We start from the raw sequence: 20,701 nt of genomic DNA, 5'->3' as shown, positions 1-20,701 counted from the left end.
CATCACCAAGCTTGGTGGGACAGCACTACAGCACAGAGTGCCACCTCCCCTTTTCCTGGTGTGAGACAGGCTGGCTTGGGATTTGGCCTGACTTGCCCGGCTAAAACAAAAGCAACCCCTTCAAAAAAAGATCAGGAAAAAAGTAAAAGTCTGTCTGAATCACTGTCAGTCTCTACCCCATCAAGCACACTGACATCTGTAGGCCTGACATACCAATCTGCAGAGGTCTTTTTATAGTAAATCTTGTGGGTGGAGAAGACAGTGTGCTCAGCAATGACTGTTTTAGAAGTATATATAATTTGTTCGTTATGCCTAATCTGTACAGAGCTTTGATGTAGTGTCATTCCTTAAAGCCCTTCCCTTCAATGATTTTCAGGATCCCACATGTCTCATGGCTGTTTTAAGTGAGCCTCTAGCAGTGCCTAACATGGGTTAGCTCAGTGTGCTGCCCACAGAAACTGAGTCCCCAGTTTGCCACTGTCCTCTGCACACAGCAGCCACAGGACAAGGAGCAGTACTGCAAGCCCTCCCCACACACCTTGTCCCATTCTGCAACTCTGCCTCCTAATGTGGAAAGATCCTCACTTGGGTTTGTATTCTGACACACGCTGAGTGCAGCCTCAGCCTTTATTTAAGGAAATAAAGCTTACAAGAGGCTGTGGGAAGACAGTGAGGAGTTCCACACAGAAGCTCAGTTCTGAGTTTGCACTATGTCCCTGTTCACCACCCTGCTCCCTCTGGAGGGCAACAGCCACTCCAAAAAAACTTCCTGCTTCCTTCCAGCCCCACTGTGGTCACTGCAGCCCACAAAACACGCTTTCAGTAAAATCATCCCTCATCTACTTTGTCATGCTGGGAATTTACAGACATCACACTCTTAAGAAATTGTGAAAACAATATCAGAGGTATTATTACACCACAGGCTGTAGAAAGTATGGGTAGGGCTTGGCTTTTCAGATGCTGATAATCCCAAAGTTCAATTATATGAGTGGACAATTTTCCTGAGCTTTTCAGTATCCCTCACTTTGCTATAAGAATGATTAAGTAAGCCTCAGAGCTTTAAAATCAGAGCACGCCTGCAGATACCTAAAATCCAGAGTTTGTCTGTCCCAATTAGCTTATCTTGGATATTATATCCTAAGGGCTGACTCTGAAACAAACCAAGTGAACTTCTAACTATGAATTTCCCAGTCTTTCTTAGGTCAGTGGAAAAAAAAAAAATCAAACCATGGTCGTTTCTCACATCGTTCTCGCATCCTCCTAGCCGGGTCAAACTGAGCCAATTCCTTCTCAACATAATACAGCACCTTCATGGAGTCCCTGTCCTTGTCAGTCTGGATCCTGTACCCTTTGCGCACTGCTAGGGAGGAAAAAGAAAACATTAGAGGGAAACCCACGTAAGAACAAGGTGCCCTTCCCACAGCACTGCTCCTATAGTTGAGCTCACGTCTGCAGGCAGGTAGGCTGCGTCAAAACACACTGAGTCAGGCGCTGCTCCACCAGAAATTCATCTACAGTGTGGGATGTGAGGTTGTAAGAACTCGCATCATTTTAATAGTTTGCAGGAACAGCAAAAGCAGTTTGGAAATGCCCAATTTGTACAATCCAGTGCATCCAGTGATGGACACTGAGAGTGGTGGGACATCTTCAAGCACCTCACCCTCCCTCATGTGAGACAGGCTCACTCTGGAGTTGGCCCACTTTGCCCAGCTAAAACAAAAGCAACCCCCTCATTGCCACAGAGTGATTCCAACTCCCACAGATGACGGCAGAGAGAAAAGCAGAACTCATTTCTCCTTCCTCAGCACTACTGAAAGGATTCGTCATGGTATGGGAGAAGCAGTCCCAGAAGATCAGGCTTCCTCTAACCTCTCTCTGCAGGAGAAGAAGTGGCTGAGCATTTGGGAGCTGTCACTGTGCAAGACCACTCCACTCTCCCACCCCCATGAATTCTCCTCACACAGGCTGAAGAGCATGTGGTAGAAGCTCCAGAGAATACAGAAGGAAACACAGAGTCCCACAAAGCACATCACACTGATTTGAGATTTATACTGACTCCAGGGATGAGGCCAACCAGGTCACTGATAGCTGTGAAACTGCTCTGGGATTCTTTACAAGCTTTACTTTACAGAAAAGGTATGTATCTTAAGACATACATGAAATGCTCAACTTCTGGGAAGTCTAGAGAGCTTTTGGCTTGTCCATGTGCCTATGTGTAAAAAAGAAGGCCCTATACACTTGGAGCCAAAGCAGATTTAACTCTGGCAGGTTAGCTCCATGCACTACTAACAATAGCTACAAACAACTGACTACCTTAAGGCAGGACTATGGTCAGCAAGCAGAGAACTCTACCTTTCCACTCTGAAGAAAATAACGGTTTTATAGCGGATTATTTAAGAAAGGTCTCATCCTGGAGCTATTTCAGGATTGACAGAAATTCAGCGCTAGGTACTAGAGAGGACTGCAACCCTCAAATTCAGCCTCATTAGAGAACCATCATAAGGACAATTCACTTAGCACTACAAAATGGAACCTGTCAGCCTTGTATGGGGTTAACCTGTTCCCTTGTGGGAATACTGCAGTGTTGCTGCAGTATGAATGCTCCTGCTGGGGAACAATTTAAACACTTTGGGCAGTGGTTCTGAGCCAACCTGTTCCTTCTGTTTTATCCCTCACCACCGCAACACATCGAGCTATTAACATATGGGTTTGGTAGTACGTCGCATAGTATGTGCTGTGTGGGCTGAGCAAGGACTTGGCAGAGGTATTCTTAGGCACCTCCTGTCCTAAACTGCTGTGCATGTGTCTGTGCACTAGGAAATAACCATGCTATGTTTCAGGAATGGCTGTGCCACAGAAACGGGCAGAGCAATTCCTTCCATAACCCCACAGATTGCTTCAGAAGCAAAGTGCTTTACTGTGGGTTTGGCACATGTAAGATAAGTGATTACATCCTGAGATTACCTTGTGTGTCTCCACTTGGGAATGGTATAGGATGTAAAAGTATAGTAGGGGTCTATCAAGGTTCTTCTTTTAACATGTCTCCAGACAACTCAGCTGGCAGCAGCATATGTTTTATTATCCCTGTGAGTGAGTGCACAGTGGCTGGAAATGCAGACAGTGGTTTACAGAACACAAGGAATCTTGCCTCTGCCTCCCAAACTGGAAGCACGGTAGGTCTCCTCAAGTGAGGCTGGACTGACTGGCCTCAAAAGTGGCACCTCTGGCTGCACTGCATGAGCAACAAGGGCAGTTCTCCATCTCACCATTGTAGCTGGTACTTCACTTTTGTCTGGTACTGTGCCTCTCACTATTCTTTCTTCTACTGTACAAGCTAAGAGCTCAGCTAAGCTGTCACCTCATTTATACACAGGCCAGCAAAACACTCTGATCTGCTCATAACCTTAGGGGAATGTGAACAGGCAGCTTCCAGACTCTGTCTCCCCAGAGCCACTGCTCACATTGAGGCTGTGCCAAACATCTGTTTGGGCAATATCTATAGCTCCTGGAATTGATGGAGAATTAGCTAGGCTTCATGCTAGCTTCATACTGAACTTGCTATTGCAGCTGTGTATCAAAAGGCAAACTAATTTCTTGGTTAATTCTGCAAGTATCTAGAAATTAATTTTGGATTTAAATCTGCAAAGATGACTGTGAACAGCTCATAAAAAGTATTTTTCACTACAGAGGAAGCAGTTTTGTCTCTATGTTTGTTTATTAAATACGTCTCATAATGATACTAAATGTTCAACTTATTAAATCTCTTCATTATTCCTTTAGCTGAGAACCAAAGATCTTATTGCTTCTTCCTCACACTCTTCATCGCTAAATTGCCATAATCCTTTAATCAGGTCTGAATCATTTTAAGCCCATTTTAATCAAAAAGGAATAAAGATGCAGAGATATTGACCACATGTCCAGAACCATTCACTGAAGTCAGAGGGAATGGAACATTCTTCCAATATTTTCTTCTCTTGAACAGTTCATAGATTTCTAATGTTTAATTTGTATTTAGCTAGACACTATTTTTATTCTTCTGTGGGTGGAACCAACTCAGCCAAAACTATAAGCTGTCTCCCTCCCCAGAAAGGACAGCACTACTATTTTTTTTCAGACCAGTATGTTTAGGAAGTAATTGATGTCTCATCCTTATACCCTTTTCATGTTTAAGATCTAGGACCAAAAGCTTCCCTGCGTGCAGAATTTAAATGATCAATGCAAGAGCCTCTAGGTAACCAGTGCATTTAAAATAGAGCAAAAATCCTAACTTATGTGTTGTCAACACTCTTCTAAATAAAAGAGCTAAATGTTTTGAGGTTGGTTTTTTTTTTTCCTCCACTCAGCCCTAAGCTTAGGATAGAGTTCCTAGGCTTAGTCTGAACTTTGCCACATGGCTTTTAGGTAAGCCCTGACAATTTTTCTAACTGTTCTCAGGCCTGTGTTTGCTCCCTAGATCCTCTCACAGGGGTCATTTACAAGCACAGACTCTATCTAGGGCAAAGTATTTAGTTTTTAGCCAGAATTACAGAATCCTCCAGCGTCTGTCCCACAGCACTTCCGATCTCATCTTTTTAAAAGGACTTGACAGAAAGGTCCAAGTCCCAAAGATACATAGTTTCAGATCAGACCTACACCAGCTGTGTGGAGGACACAGAGGCTTTTAATTCTCCTTCTGAGAAAGGCTTTTATTATAAACTCAACCATCACCTGTTTTGTTTAGCTTGCTGCATGGCCAACAAGCTAATAAGTAGCTTGGAAAAGCCACAGAATGTTTTCTCTTCTACAGCCTGTCATTAGGGGATATTCTGGCATTGTGGAGGACCTTTAGAGTAAAAGAAGAGTACAGGCTATAACTCTTCCTTAGCTCCACAGTTCAAGCACCTTGAACAACAGGTCCAGACTAAAGGTTTGTCCGTATTATTGCAAAAAAGGTAAACTAATTTTTAAAAAAGCTTAAGAATCTCCGTTGTCTTGCCACACAGGTTAAAACTCTGTGATAATGTTTTTGTCATATATACTATTTCCTGTCAAGTCCTGAGGTGAGGGTTTGAGACCAGACAACCTGATTTGGATGCATTATATATTAAAGGCATCCTTCTGTGTAAGGATCATGGGACGCTAAGAGCTATTCCATTTGGCTACCAAACATATCCATTGTTTTTTATTCTGAACCTGTGCTCTGCTAGCAGAGACAAGACTGGGAGGTGTGATCTGACTCTTAAAAAATCCCTGGAGTTCCCACAACCAACACCACACTCTACATGCAGTGACATTTTTCACAGGAGAAAAAATCTGAAGCACTGAGGTGTCATTCATCATTTTCTGACAAAGGTTTTTGAATTGGATACATTCTGCATTGGATCAGTGATTGATTTATTTCCTATTTCAAAATGCTCCATTCCAGAGCTCTGTTTTGATTTCAGTGGCCAAAAAAAAAGTATGATTGTTGAAAAAAAAATACTTTTTGTAATTCCAGAAAGGTTAATATACTGACTGGGGCAACAGAAGCATGTGTAGGGCTGTTCCAGAAGCTTAATTAATTATGCTACTTAATCTTGTCTTTTCATATGCGTTTTATCAACACACTGCTGTGAGTTAATTTAACAACTGATACTTAGTGTAGTGCTTTGAAATCAGACATGTAGCTGGGTCAGTGATGACTACATTGGTGAGAGTCATTTCTGCTGCAGAATATTTGAATTTACACAGCCACTCTGATCCTGAAATGCATGTGGCTAAATAGCTGCCCTCTTTTCTGCTTGATGGCTGCTTCCTTTGCAGCAGCAGAAATGACCCTCCCCAAGGCAAGAGGCATCACACTGACACTCTAGGTCTGACACAGATCCACAACTCCTTTCCAGTCACGAAGCCTTTCATCACTCACATTCACAAATGCAAAGGCTGAACAAAAAAGTGACCTACTGACTTCTGTAAAGTAGAGGACAGGGTCCAGCCCCAAAAGATCTTAGACGGAAATACCAAGGGAATAGGTTACTTGACCCAAAATGCCATGGGCACAGTAAAACATGCTGCACCATAAACTGCTGCCAGAGGCCAAACAGTGCCCTGCAGAGGGTTGGAAAGACAGTTTACAAAGAGAAAGCAGCTTGCAAGGCATCAACTCTAAGGGGAAAATGGCTCCTGCCATTGCTCCCCTGAAATCATCTTCATCCTTTTGTCTTCTGCAAGGGAATGTCTGCAGCAGTAATGAGAGGGGTCCTGTACAGGAGCTTGGCCTCCTGTTCATTCCCTGCTGACCTAATTAGCACCCCCAAACTGACTCTGTGTTGATGGTCCTAGAGAAGTTAGATCGTGTTCCCCTAATGCAAATGTCATTGTCAGAGACAGGATTAAAATGCAGTTTCCCTCTGCTTCTTCTCTTTACACCACTCGATCAGTGACAGTCATTCCTCCCCTTCCCAGCCCTACTCCCAGTCAGAGGACTGAATGTTTGCCTGGCACTGCAAATTACCATTTTGGCTTCCTCCACTGGCCTCACTTGGGGCTAAGGGAGGGGGATGTGACTTATCCATCAGCACAGCAGGAGACGGGACACCAGCTACAGGAACACTGGGGATGTAGTATGGACCTGGCATAGTAGAAACTGCAGGAGGGTACCCAGCTTTTGCTGCTTTGCCTGCTACATACACTGAAAAATAAAAAGAACAAGAGTCAGCATCACACACCAAGCCCCCCCACAGACCCACTGGACACATGGACGAAACTCACACCTACATTGGTGGCAACCCCACAGGAGACAACCAGATAAATTAATTAACAAGGACCAACCCAAATTTCTCTAAGCCTCAAAGGGTACTGAAGGGAGATTAAAATATGCACTGCATATAATAATACTGTATATAATAATAATGCACTGCGAGCTGCCCAGAAAGACACTCAGAGTGTTACAGCCAGCATTACCGCTGCCATGATTTAGTGGCAGTTCAGCTTTAAAAATAACTGATGACTCAAGCAGCAGGATGAGGCTCATGGAACTTGACAGATCTGACTGAGCCTGACCAGGAACCTTGCTGGGTTGCAAGGATTTTGCACTGTTGTAGAGGACAGCTGATTTGCATTGCCAGGAAGAAACCTCCCAGGATGCTCTTAGCTCTGACCCGCAACATTCACTGACACAACAACAACTTTGGAATGGGAGCATGACACTTTGGAAAAGCAGGCACAGCTGCCAAGGCAGGGAGGGCTTGGTGAATTACATTTGTAATTAACTTTGAGCATTCAACCATTGAGTAATAGGTCAGATGCTTCACTCCCTAAGAACCAGTCCTTTAGCCAAGAAAAGTGCTCAGGGCAAAGGAAGCAATACTAGCAGATTCTCCTCCTGTTCTGACAGGGAGCAGAAGTAGTAGGGCAGAAGATTTGCACCGGGCTTGGCCAGGGTTACTCACACGCCCGGGGACAGCAGCAGGACTCAGGACAGCAGGGGCAGCGGACGTAACAGCAGCAGCTGTGTGGGCAGCACTGGCACCAGCAGATCCCCACCAGGAGGAAGAACAGGAACGCCCCCAGGATCACCAGGCCCACAAAGACCCACTCTGGAAAACAAGGGGAGAAAGGGAGATACTTACAGGGCTGCACATTGCTGTGGAAGAGAACATCAGCAACATCCTCCCAGCGGAGAGCGAGGAGACAAAACACACAGGTGAATAACAGTAGTGGAGCGACTGCCTGTGGGTCTAGGGCTAGGTCTACTCCTCCTCTTGTGTCAAAGCAGAAATGGCACATGACAGTGAGAAATGAGCTACAGAAATGTGGTCCCTTCTGGCAGCATCTCTGGCTGGCTGACAGGCGAGCAGCACAGAGGCAGGAGCCCTGGTTCCCCAGCCAAAAACCCTTCGCCCCACAGCAGACCTGCGCCAATGCCCCATTAGCATTTGGACCTCATCAAAGACTCATTCTTCTTGGCCATGTTCATGCCCTGCTTATATGTTTGTTCCCTGCCCACATTCTGGTTTCAATGGGACAAACCGGTGAAAAGCAGGCTATAAATAGCCCAGTAAAGGAGCCAGGCCTGCCCCTTTGCAGCGAGGCCTACGCACGCAATTATTCTCCTGAATGCGCCGAATGAACGTCCTATTCAGGAGCCACAGCCAGCCAGGAAACCTAACAACCACTATTTTTTCTCCCTCATTGAAGCCTCAGATGATGTGCGCCAGGCCCCAAAAGGGAGCAGCTGAAAAACACCCTACAAATGAAAGAAAGCATGCAAGAGCTGGCCCACAAAAACCAGGATGGGGCTTAAAGGGGAAGGGGAGGGAGAAAAGATATCTCAAACTTCGCTGCTGAAAAGTCTGGTAGGGAGCAGGGTTCAGCCTGTGCTAGGGCAGCACCTACTGCCACAAAAGAATTCCACAGACTAAGGGAATGATCAGTGAACACATCTGGACCAAAAATTTACAAGAACTCTGAACACAGAGGAGGCCTGGAGCTGGTTTTGTGTCGGAGAAATTCACCGACCTATCTCAAAGCAAGACTGCTGGTGGGGAAAAGACTTCAGGTGTACCCAGGTGGTCATTCAACCACCTTGGAAAAGTGGCAAAAAGCAAATAAAGACATGGTGGGACTGCTTTGCAGTGGGAAGGAGTCCATCCCCACTTCAGAGGAAATAAAGCAGCAGACCACTATTTCCAAACAGAAGTCCAGTGTTCACTAAAGAGTCTCCTGGGACAGTTTAATTTGAGATGAAAAAGTATTAATACAAGGACTGTAATGTGCCTGAAGAATCACACTGGAAAAACAGTGCACCTCTGACCTGTATTGCTAAGCTAAAAGGTCAAGGAAAAATGGACCATTCACTTGGACCATTCAAAATAGAACTTCTCCCAGTTCTTAATACAATGCAAAAATAAGAAGTGTCATTTTTGGTCCATCAACAGCGTTCTGTTTGAACAAAAGTATGAGTCTTTACTTTGTTGGAGCTTTCCTTAACTCTTTTACAAACAATTCCTCTTTTTAAAAATGCCATTTTAAATCAAGAATTTAAAATTTCCTTTGAAAGATGTCAGTCAAAGATCTGGCATCTACAAACCAAAACACTTCAGAAGTGTGAAGTGAAACATTTTTTTTTAATTCTTATTTTCTTTTTTTGGCTGACACAGATGAATTTCATTTAAATTTGCATTTAATGTTGGTTCCTGTGGAATAATTTTTTGGGGCTGAACTTACTATATGCTGAGAAAAATTCAGCTAACAAGTAAAGAAAAGGGCAGAAGGGAAGCATTCATGAACGGGAAAGCAAGAGCTGAGATTACTGACACAGTCCCTCAGGTTCTGCTTCTAGCAGCTGTTTTGCTTAATATTTTCACAAATTTCCTTGACATAGAAAATAAGAATGTGTTAAAATATCATGACAGTAAGCAGCAGGGATGCATTGTCACTAAAGGCTGGGACATGTTATACAAAGGGCCAGTTGTTCTTGGGTCTACAATAGGAAATGTGAAATGCAGTATTATCCTGAATTTCAAAGTATGCAGCAATACTTTCAATGTCACAGGTTCAAAGATCAAGAACAATTTCTTTTCTGAACAGGACTTCACTGGTTGAAAAGAACTGAAAAACAAAATAAATGATCCAGTACACATAGAATTACTGTCACCTCTCACACAATACAGCCGCCAAAAATGGCAAATGTAATCCTAGGCCAAATAAGAGAAGAATTTCCAGTAGTATTAAGGAAATATCAATGCCATCACACAAGGCCTCCTCTCCACATAACTTCATCTGAAGTTATTGATGTTATACAGCTCTGGTCATCTTTGCAGCAGAAAAGACGAATTTAGGTCGGATCCGATGGAAAGCAGGGATTTGAGGGATGAAGGGACTCTGGAGCCTGCCTGGCAGCAGGGGATCTGAAGCCTGCTGAGTTACTCTATTAAACAGAAGGCCGAGGGAAGATGTAGCTCCTGCCTGTAAATATGGTAGGAGGATAAATGCAGGAGGAAAAGCAGGTATTATAGATAAAGATCTTACATAAATGGACAGAAATAGATGATCAGTGATATAGAGAAAAGCTAAAAGAAGTCCATCAAAGAAAGTGATCCAATGGGGAAGACAAAGGCCAAACCTTAGGCTACTCCTAAACTTGCTAAGGATGCTAACAGAAAGGATGAAATTACATAGTGCTGTGAATAGAATGCAAGACAGGGAGCCAGTTTATCCTTTCCAGTCCTGTACTTCCTAATCTACACCAATCTAAGCAAGAGCTTAGTGACTTTTTCTTTGTTGTGTTCTCATCTTGTTTTCTACAACCATCATGGACACAGAGAAGGAGGTGAAAAAGTACTGCTTGACACAAGTGGCCAGCCACAGCTATCCAGAAACTCAGATGTCAGATCTCCAGAGCTGTTAGTGAACAGCTTATAACCACTCCATAAAGGGTAAAAGCCTGGCAGAGGAAAAAACAGACAGCAAGTCCATTAGAAGTGTATCTGTGGTCTCCCAGAAAGCACTCTAGGAATACAAAAAGAGGTCAGGTTAGTGTGTACATTGCACATTGCAGGATACTCACTCAGCATATAAAGTGGATGTTTGAAATCAGTGTCCCAGCCACAGGGACCTGTGAGTCAGGATTTTATTTCACAGGAAGTTAGACCATTTCCTTTTCTGATGAGGTTAAGAAAACAGCAAAAAGAGCCTGCTAGCTCTTCCTTTATGCACAAAACTGGGATTCAGCCAGTTCCAAACACACCTGTGTAATGCTGAGATTCAAATGACTACCAAGCTGACAACCTGTGTCGTCACTAAATGGAAACTAACTGGTTTGTGCTTGTATAAGTATCTGCTTTCCTCAGGTAACAGGCAACACCAACAGCTGAAATGTGGTTTGCTGCTGCATCTTATACTTTCTTGCTGTCTACCCATACAGTAAGGGTACCAGAAGGATATCTGGCCAACACACCATAATTTTATACCCATTCAGTGAAATTTCAAATAACCGGGGGGGGGGGGGGGGGGGGGGGAGTAAAAGTGTTAGGCAGTAGAGAATCAACTGTTATCTATGCTGAAAAGACCAATCCCTCTCCTGCCATGCAGGAATTCTAGGGAGCTTTGGGTTACACTGAAGGTGTGTGACTGTCTGCCTTCTCTCTGTTTGCATCTCTGGGACAGGCTTGAAAATAGCTTCACACATTTATGACGAGTTGCATTTTTGCACAAACGTGTGAAAGAAATGCTCCTCGGGCACCACCAGGGAACGATCAGATGACTCGAGGGCTAAATGTTCTCACAGCTTTTCCCTTTCAAGAACAATCTGTTGCACAGCCTCTTTCCCCTCTGCAAGGAGCACCAGAACTGGTGGCTCTCGCTGGTTTTGGCTAGCAAGGGATTTATCGCGGGCATGGAGCTCTCACGTTGGGGCCAGCCACCTGGTGTTTCCAAGCTCATGGCCTGGCCATGCAGCACAAGAGGGGCTGTGCCACTGATGGGTTGCTAGCCAATGCTCTATTCCCAGCCCCTCCTGTGCTACCATCTGTGGTGATGGTGGAGCACAGCACAGGCCAACTCTGGGGAGCTGAGTGACTGCACAGGAGCAGCTGACACACAGAGACACGCAGGGCTGTGGGGTCTCACAGGCTGCAGCACAGTTTCCTCTGTGCTAGCAGGGGGAGAGCAGAGAGCTTGGTAGAAAACCTCCCCAGAACAGCTCTGGCATTTCTGCTCTCACACTGATCCTGGCATGACATCAACCATCTCTGTATGCTGGCTCCCAGCATGGCCCAGCACCAGATCTGAACCCAGCACTTTTCCAATAAGTGATAGGCTTTTCTCTTTAAATCCCCAAATAAAACACACATACAAGTGAAACATACACCACATAAAGATGCTGCAGAAGGATAAACAGACAAGATGACAGAGGAATGGATGATTAAGGGTGAAATGACTGAATACCTGGCATAATCTCCACAGCAAAACTGGGCAAGAGATCAGCAAGCAGCCCTGTCCTGCCTAGAAAAGACAGAAGGAGGAGAAGAAGGAGAGAGGTTACTGCAAGAAAAACACACTCCCCAGCCCCTGCCTTAGCCTCCAGCTCCCTTCCTCATCAGCCCACTTGCACTCTGCGTTATGTGAATTCCTATCAAGCACAGATGTCATCCTGCTCGATGCCTGGTGTCTGCCTCTGCACTTCTGCCATTTCTGTGTCCTTGTATTTTATCTTTATCAGCGGAGCTGGGGGGAAAGAATCTGGAACAGAGCTTCTCCAATCTAGGCACAAAATGACAAGAAAAAGGAGTCCCTTTAGCATGGTTACATGGTAACATCTTCCTGGAGTTAATACTCTACACATGCAAAAGCTCCTGGAAATGCACAACAGTCCTTAAATAGAAGGACACGGTTTATTTTTGAAATGTACTGATGTAGTTTCTACAGATGTGAAACATCTTTAACCCAAGGCTATTGATAAATCAGCCACGTGCTTCCAAAACCCATGGATGCTGCTCTCCATGTGGGGCTCTGTGAGTGCACCAACAACTCCAGGAAAGGAGCCTTGAAGGAATGCTGTGCACATGTGCTAATTATTTGGAGATGCATGAGCATCTTGGTGACACTATGTGACAAAGGCCAACTCCCAATGGAAGCAAACCAGCCAGGGAAGGATTAGTGTAGAAATTTGTGGGATCACTTTGCAAAAAAAAAAAAAAAAAAAAAAAAAAATGAAAAGAAAAGGAAACAAACAAAAAAGGCACATTAACTTCAGATTTATAATTTACAACCAAATACAAACAAACTCCAAGCCCAAAGGCAGCTTGATGCCTGTTTGTTTTGGCACAGAATGTCTGGGATATTTCCAGTACACAGCAAACATCCTGCACAGTGCTCAGCTGTGATTTACACACACCTGTGCATTGGCAGAACAGCCCTAAGTGCAGCTGTGCTGTGAACTCTCCCATAGAGCCCCAGGATCATGCTGGGATTTTTAAAGACATGCATACGGTAGGAGAGCTGCGCTCTGAAGAGAGACACACATTTTGGGCATGACAACAGGAGCAGCTAAGGGTAAGCCAAAGCAAAAGTGCTAGAAAGCTACCTTTAACCTCCCCACATGCCCTCCAGGTCCTGCACTACGCAGCACTCAGACACAGTGATGAACTGGATCCCAAGTTCCTCGGCCTCTAGTCTGTCCTTGAAGGTTATTACAATCAAATTCCCACCAGCCGTTTTTTCTCAGTGCTTCAGCAGAGACTCTGTAGAGATCAAAAATCCACAAGGAAGCCTCTGGAGCCATAATGAGTACACCATGACTGCAGACAGTGCTTTGCAGTCAGTTGCAACTCATCAAAGCTGACTAGTACTCACAGGAACGCCCATCCTGATGAGGTGGTCCCAAATCCTTAGCAAAAGCATGGTGATGCTTCACATAATTGCTCCCCATTTACCACTTTGAGGGAGGACTCTTGCCACCAGTCTGCTGCAAAATTTTCATCTACATTTACAAAGAGTTTCATGACATTCTTTGCAGTCCATTTCCTGGTAGGATCAAGTGTCCAAGCCGCTCACAACTAGCATGTTATGTTCCATGTGTATATTAGGTATATTCCTTATTTTGATAAAACAATAAGCAATTCTTTTGCAGGCCTCTGTGTGCATATGTGAACAGCACCCACATGAACCTCATACATGCAGAATATGGGCAGCCATGAGCATGTAGCTCACCTCCCATGTGTTATTACCTCTGCACAAGCTAACATGCAGCCCTAGTGTGAGAGCAGATGCCACTGGACAAATTGCTGGAGGTACATAGCTAATTTAGGGCTTCTATTTGTGGTGAAATAGGCAAGGAAATTACACCTTTAAACAGCAGAAACTCCTTCTCAAATGGTCATCGACAAATAGGTGCCTGCTTTATTTTCAGCCTACCTGGAGAGACTCAAACCCTGCTAGTGCTGAGTACCTTCTGATCTCCAAGAGGAATCACACATCCAAAAGCATTCCTTAATGTAACAGTGCCTGAGAACTTGGTATAAACAAAGAGAACCAAAGCAGCTCCTCTGTGCTACCCACAAGCAGCCAGTACTTCCCTGCTTGTGCAGCCTCACTTGGCTGGTCAGAGTAGCTGCCTGGGGAATTAGCATCCCTGCCCTGCCAACGGGAGTCCCACAGCCCTGGGGGCCCCCAGAGCCCCCAGCAGGGATGCACAATGCCTGGGAGGACCCGAGGCAGCAGCAAATCCCATCACAGCTCTGCCTGAACTCTGCCTGCCTTGCCCAGCCCAGCTGACAGCCAGCGAGCACAATGCCCACCCCTGGACTGCCTGCCCCCAGCAGCTTTCCACAGCTCAGCCCCCTCCCCACCCCGGGCTGGATTAACCCCCTGCTAACCTTCCCCCAAACCATTCCTTCAGGGAAGCCAATAGGCTGAGGCTGCCTGCAGTTGCCCCAGCAACGGGAGGCTCCCACCACTGTCCCTCACTGAAGGTGACTTCCCCCCTCTGCTGCTGCTGCCAGCAACAAGTGGAGCAAAACCCCCATCCTGCACAGGGACACAGGGACAGGGCTGCCACTGGTCCTCGCCTCCTGCCCTCTGCAAGCCTGGCCCGCACATGGGCACAGCCCTGAGCCAGGCGGTGGCCACAGAGGGGATCCCAGGGCAGCACCCTGGTGGGTCACACCCTGCCCAAAACAGAGAGCAGGGCATCCTTTTAGACCCATGGCTGTAACAGCAGGCAGGAGCCAGTCAGAGCACCCATGGCCAGCACTCACCCATCTCTCTATGCCTAGGATGCTCCTTCCCTGGGCTTTAAGTTCACCTCCTTTTCTCTCATTTTTTTGGTTTTTTTCCAAGGAAATTTTAAAGTGGACGCTGGGGCTAGAAACAATTCAGTAAAACATCCTGCCAAGAGACCATCTGACCACACCACCTTCTGCACAGCAGCTCTGCCCACCTGAGAAGGGCTGCAGGCACTCCCAGCCATGGCTGGGCACCACTGCTGAGTCACAGATCTGTGCCCCCACCCACAAGAGCTTGGTGTCCTCTGTGCAAGCTCTCACCACCAAGGGGGTAGAGGGAATAGACAGTGGCCCCGTTTTCCAGGGTTGTTCCGGGTGACTGTGTCAGAGCTAGGAGTTTGTCCTCATTCTGCAAGGATCTGGGACATGTGCCATCTTCATTCCCACCATGCTGCTGAAGGGTTTTACCTGCCCATAGTGGCCTCTCACCAGGCACCTCACACGCCCCAGGCCCCAGCCAGCCTTGAAATGCAACGGAGCTCGGAAGCCCGCCATCTGCACTGGCAGAGCACGGGAGGAGGAATGGGAGAGGAAAGGCTGAGGGGATGCAGAGCAGCTCCAAGAGGTGCAGACACACAGCAGAGGCGAGCGAGGACAGGAGTTAATACACAGGAGGCAGGCAGGCGACAGAGCAGTGAGCAAATAGCAGCGGAGCAGGGAAGACCTGGAGTCAAGCACACAATTAGCAGAGAGTCTGCAGAGAAGAGACACAAAAATAATTAGGGTAAGTGGTGCAGCTGAAAAGAAATGATGGCATGAATAAAGTAGGCACAGGTGCAGTCAGAAACACGGTAGTTGTGTAAATATGGGAACGTGGCAGATACTGGCAATTGCATAAATGTGATAAATACTGGGTAACTATGGCTGCAACTGCTACACTGGTTTCCTTTTGAAGGTTGATTCTGCAGCCCTACCTGCTGCAGTGGGATTACAGGACGCAGCAACTACAGAGGGACTTATTTCCTTCTTAGTGGTAGAAAATTTTGCCAAGCCGTGCCACAGCAAGAGGCCCCTGGCAAGGACACTGCCCTGAGGAGAGGCTGGAAAGCACAGCAGAGGAAGTGTGGCCCTTGTAAATCAGACACTTTTCCAATGCAGCTGCTGTGAGATTTATTGGCGGAGCATGGCTCTGCAATGAGTTCCTCTATGCTCCCTCTGCTTGGAGTAAACTTTATCCTTTCTTCCCATCCCTCTCTTCAATTGGACTGAGAAACAGCAGCAGCCCCTTTTGGAGATCAAAGTTTTAGCAGGCAAGAGAGACCTCCAAGGAGGCTGTTGCCATGGCTACCTCAGTAACCGCGGTCTTTTAATCACACCAGTCTCCTTTGTGAGCAGCTGGCAAATAAGGAGGAAAACAGGGGTAAAAAACCTTGGCAACAAGTAGCACTTCTAATTGGTGTGAAATAAATAACGAGGAGTAGGCTGGGCTAGAAAGAGGGGGACGGAAAGTGGGTTAGGAAGGCGGCAGCACAGTGGTCTGGGGCAGTGCATCAACACTGCTCCAGGATTTTTAAGAGGAAGGCTCCTTTGCCAATCACTTCCTTCTCCTGCTGGCACTACCCACCTCTGGTCACAGCAGCAAGCCCTCTCCATGCAGTTTTTCACAGACATTTTCCCAGCTGAGATGTGGGCCAACACATCCCCAGCACAAGGCCACCAGCACAACTCTGCCAACTCCTGCGACCGAGCACTGGCTCAGATGCTACTGGCAGCTTTTCAGCAAATCAGAGCAAAATCCTAAACCCAACATCATGTAAGGAAAAATTTTGCCAAGAACTTTTCAATCTCTGAAATCATGTCAAATTTTATTATACAGTCTCTCCTGGCATAGAAGAGACTCCAAACCTGGCTATATTTATACCAGCTATTGAGTCACTTTGCTGAGTAAGAACTGCCTTATTAGCATTGCACACCATACACACGTGTCCCAGTGGAGATTTATCCTCACTGAAAGTCAACACATGTCTCTATTAGTACGTTAATTACTGTACAATATGCTCTCTGTATGTGTATCTATATTCTTTATTTTACATCCTTTACTACTTCTACTATGGGTGTGAGACTTTTTAAATTTCGGGTTTAGCCTATTTGGATATTGGCTGGTCATATAAACTGCAGAAGATGTCAGTTTACCAATGTTAGTTGCCAGCTGTTGTAACAGTGTGTTTTTTTGGCAGGAGGGTCTGCACAAGCTGTCTCCAGAAATTAACACAAACCTCAAGTGCTAACTGTTGTTATTTAAAGCATAACAATGGGAGAAGCTTCAGCTTCTAAAAGATTTATCTGGGGAATTTCAGGCCTGTCAGGCTGACCTTGGTGCTCGGAAAGGTTATGGAATAGACAATCTTGAGTGCAACCACATGGCACATACAGGACAACTAGCGGATCAAAAGGATCCAGCATATGTTTAGGAAAGGCAAATCCTCCTTGACCAAGCTGATCTCTTTTTTATGACCAGGTGACCCACCCAGAGGATGAGAGAAAGACTGTGGATGTGTCTTCCTTGTCTTAAAGCCTCTTGAGAGTGTCTCCCACAGCATATTCCTGGAGAAGCTAGCAGTGCTACAGGCCTGAGAACAGCGGCTGGAAAACTGTGCAATGAAAAAGGATCTGAAGGTGCTGGTCAGAAGTGGCTGAACATCAGCCAGAGTGTGTCCAGGTGGGCAAGGAGATCCTGGTTTGGATCAGGAATAATGTGACCAGCAGGACCAGGGCAGTGATTGTCCCTCTGTACTCAGCACTGGTGAGGCCCCTCAAGTCCTGTGTTTATGTTTAAGCTCCTCACTCTGAGGAAGGCATTGAGGTGTTGGAGTGAGTCCAGAGAAGGGAACAGAGCTGCGGAAGGATCTGGAGCACAAGTCTGATCAGGAGTAGCTCAGGGTATTTAACCTGGAGAAAAGCAGGCTCAGGGGGAACCTTACCACTCTACAACTGCCTGAGAGGAGAGTGTGGAAAGATGGGTTGACCTGTTCTCCCAGGGAAGAAGCAACAGAATGAGAGGAAATGGCCTCAAGCTGTGCCAGGCAGTTTCAGGTTGGACATCAGGAATAATTTTGTCACTGAAAGGCTGGTTAAGCACCGAAATGGGCTACCCAGGGAAGTGGTGGAATCATCATCCCTGGAAGTGTTCAAGAAACAACTGAATATGGCAGTCAGTGGTAGCTGGTTTAGTTGAGATGGCAGTCTTCAATCAAAGATTGAACTAGTGATCTTGGAGGTCTTCTCCAACCTTAATGATTCTGTGACTAACTATAAAATAATATTTCACTGATACACAGTTTATGGTGAATTGGATGGAAAAGAAAGCAGACAACAGCTGTCTGGCAAAGCACATGGATCACTAAGCAAAGCATCAAACCAACAACTGGGATTAGTCAAGTACTTTCTGGCCTCTTCCAGAGACTTGATAGGTCCTGGGAAATGGAAGCACTGTTTTGTGAAGCATGTCTAAGCAATGTAAAATCTCAGAATGCAAACATCACCAAGCTTGCACAGACCTATGTGTTCCAGGATGCCCAGCTGTGCTGAGCTGTATGTAGAGGCACTGCTCTGTAGCTGTTCTAGCTTGGGAAGGGAGCAGTGTAGCAGCTTCCATAGGTCCCTGCACCTGGTTAGTAAATTCTGGCTCCAGACTGCTTCCTGATGTGAGCTGGTGACACAAAGCTAGGATGACTCTGACACTGCAGTGTACTTCTGGTTTGAAGGTTACTCCAGGCACACTGCATCCCTGCACTGGTACACCTGCAGTTCCCTTCAGAAAAGCTGCAATGAATTACTTTACTGAAGCCCATTGACATTCTCATATAAAAAAGCAATACACAGGGGCTACAAATAACAATATGATTAATAGCACTGTCTGTGTTTCAAGAAGCAAGGCATTAGCTGCCAGCTGCTACAACAGAAATGTAGACTTCCTTCAATTTAGGATTCTGCCTTTTAGATTCAATCATATCAAAAAGTTTAAAAAATAAAATGTATGAAGTAGCAAATGGGTTCATTAGCCCAGCGGTAATTGTAAGCAAAGGTTCTCCTTTTCTAATAAAACACAAGTGCAAGGAGCATCACTTGATTCCTGCTGTGGAATTGCTAAACACTGGACTAGTCTGCAGCAGAAGCAGAGTTCACAGTTTCCAGCACACTACATCCTGTTTGGAGATTCCAAATGCCATCAAAATGCACATATATCACACAATCACAGAACTGTTTAGGTTGGAAAAGACCTCTGAGATCATCAAGTCCAACCTGTGACCAAACACCACCAGACCATGGAACTGAGGGCCACATCCAGTCTTTCCTTTAACACCTCAGAGACAGTGACTTCATCACCTGCCTAGGCAACCCTATCCAATGTTTAAACAACCCTTCTGGGAAGAAATTCCTTTTGATGTCCAACCTGAACCCCTGCCCCCTCTGGCACACCTTGAGGATGAGCCCTCACCTTGCTACAACCTCCTTTCAGATAGCTGTAGAGAGTAGTAAGGACTAAGGAATATATTTTAAAATATAATAAATGTGTAATAGTATTTCTTTTTCATTTAAATTCTCTTCTTACTCTACAGGAGGTTCCCTACCAGTCAGTCTCCTGTGTTTCTGAGGCAGAGGTTGCTGCCCCTCTTCCTTCACCTGCACTGATTCCCTTAGGGAGGGTTAAAGTCCCTGACTAAACAGAAGATACTGAATGGTCTTTTCAGCAAAGTACATTTTGCACATGCACATGTAAAGCATAACATCAGGTATGCTTTACAAATCCTATCAGCTTTGCTGAGCACAAATGGATATAAATAAATGCTTGTATGCTTTTCTGAAGTCAGCGTGACATGAGGACAGCACATGGGATTTTCTGATGCTACCCAGAGCTGGCCAGCAGCTCTGTGTGTCAACATGACACATCCAGGTAACAAAACCCAGCATGAAATCCCACCATGACCCAGGCTCCCTGGCTACTTAAGAGGTCACTGAAGGTCTCTGTGATCACTTTCCTAAGAAAAAAAAAGAAATACTGTAAATTGCCTGAGTTTTGGATTTTGCTCTAAGTCGTGATAAAGTGCCTTTTGATCAATTTTTCATGGTATGATTCACTCTGTAAAACAAGACCCTCCACTTTTAACTAAACAAACTTCCATTAATTTATTGATGCTATTAGTATGATATCTACCATTTTTGCCTCTCAGTCCTTTCATGGTTTCAACATGATATTAAACTGCCCTTTCATCCTGGCATTAATATGAAACCACTAGAAGGGATATTTTCCTATTTTCTTTCCCATTCTGATTTTTCTGTCACCCCAAGGATAACGTGACTGGGTAGAACCTCTGCTCTATTCAAAATTCTAATTTATGCTGAAATCATGCGGCAACCCCAAAATAAGCAATGTAAATTGTATCTGAAAGACCACTGTCAGCAGGGAGCAAACAGCAATGTGCTCTGGGAATCATAGCATCTCTCACACACTATCCTTCTGCTGATCCAACCTCTCTAACAGGGAATCTGGGTTCCACCAAAAGAGCAGCAGAACAGCAAACAAAACCCTTTTACCACATGTCCCCTAGGACTGTGGAATTGCTACAATCTACATCTGTATTCAACATCTCCCTCCAAGCAGTGGGATGGAACAAAAAATATCCCAGAATATGCAGAATATTAAGAAATGGTATTTTCATCACTAGCTGCTTCATCCTTTAGCCATAAATAAGAAGAGATAAAGGAAAGCAAAGAAAAAGTAACAGCAAAGGCAGAAGGAAAAGAATAAGGTGGGAAGGGAAAGAGGAGGAAGGAGGAAAACAGGTAGGTAACCCTGGAACTGCACCAAAAGCTGGAATGTTGCCTCTACCCAGGAAAAGCAATATAGAGAAGCTGCCTAACAGCATGAGGCAGAAGTAAGCCCACGACAAGTCTGCTTTCATGCTGCTGCCAAACTTGGCAGAGAGCTGCATAAAGTGCAAGGTCAGACCCAGAGG

At 45.4% G+C, this 20,701-nt stretch overlaps 1 protein-coding gene across 5 annotated transcripts in view; it reads right to left on the bottom strand.

Moving 5' to 3' along the window:
* The window catches only part of ILDR2 (immunoglobulin like domain containing receptor 2), a 41,174-nt gene that overhangs the window by 8,581 nt on the left and 11,892 nt on the right, over positions 1-20,701 (bottom strand). For 2 of the 5 annotated variants that reach the window (XM_066340873.1, XM_066340872.1), the window contains exons 4-7: positions 11,908-11,964; positions 7,410-7,556; positions 6,473-6,649; positions 1,244-1,360 (exon numbers count right to left, since the gene is read on the bottom strand). In XM_066340873.1, coding sequence (XP_066196970.1) covers positions 1,244-1,360; positions 6,473-6,649; positions 7,410-7,556; positions 11,908-11,964 — 498 coding nt within the window. The remainder of the gene's footprint in view (positions 1-1,243; positions 1,361-6,472; positions 6,650-7,409; positions 7,557-11,907; positions 11,965-20,701) is intronic. The other 3 variants (XM_066340874.1, XM_066340875.1, XM_066340876.1) reach the window with 3 other exon arrangements.

Source organism: Sylvia atricapilla, chromosome 2, assembly GCF_009819655.1.
Source record: "Sylvia atricapilla isolate bSylAtr1 chromosome 2, bSylAtr1.pri, whole genome shotgun sequence".
Classification (NCBI taxonomy): domain Eukaryota; kingdom Metazoa; phylum Chordata; class Aves; order Passeriformes; family Sylviidae; genus Sylvia; species Sylvia atricapilla.
Note: the sequence above shows the minus strand (reverse complement) of the source record. Positions and strands in the feature narration are given on the sequence as shown.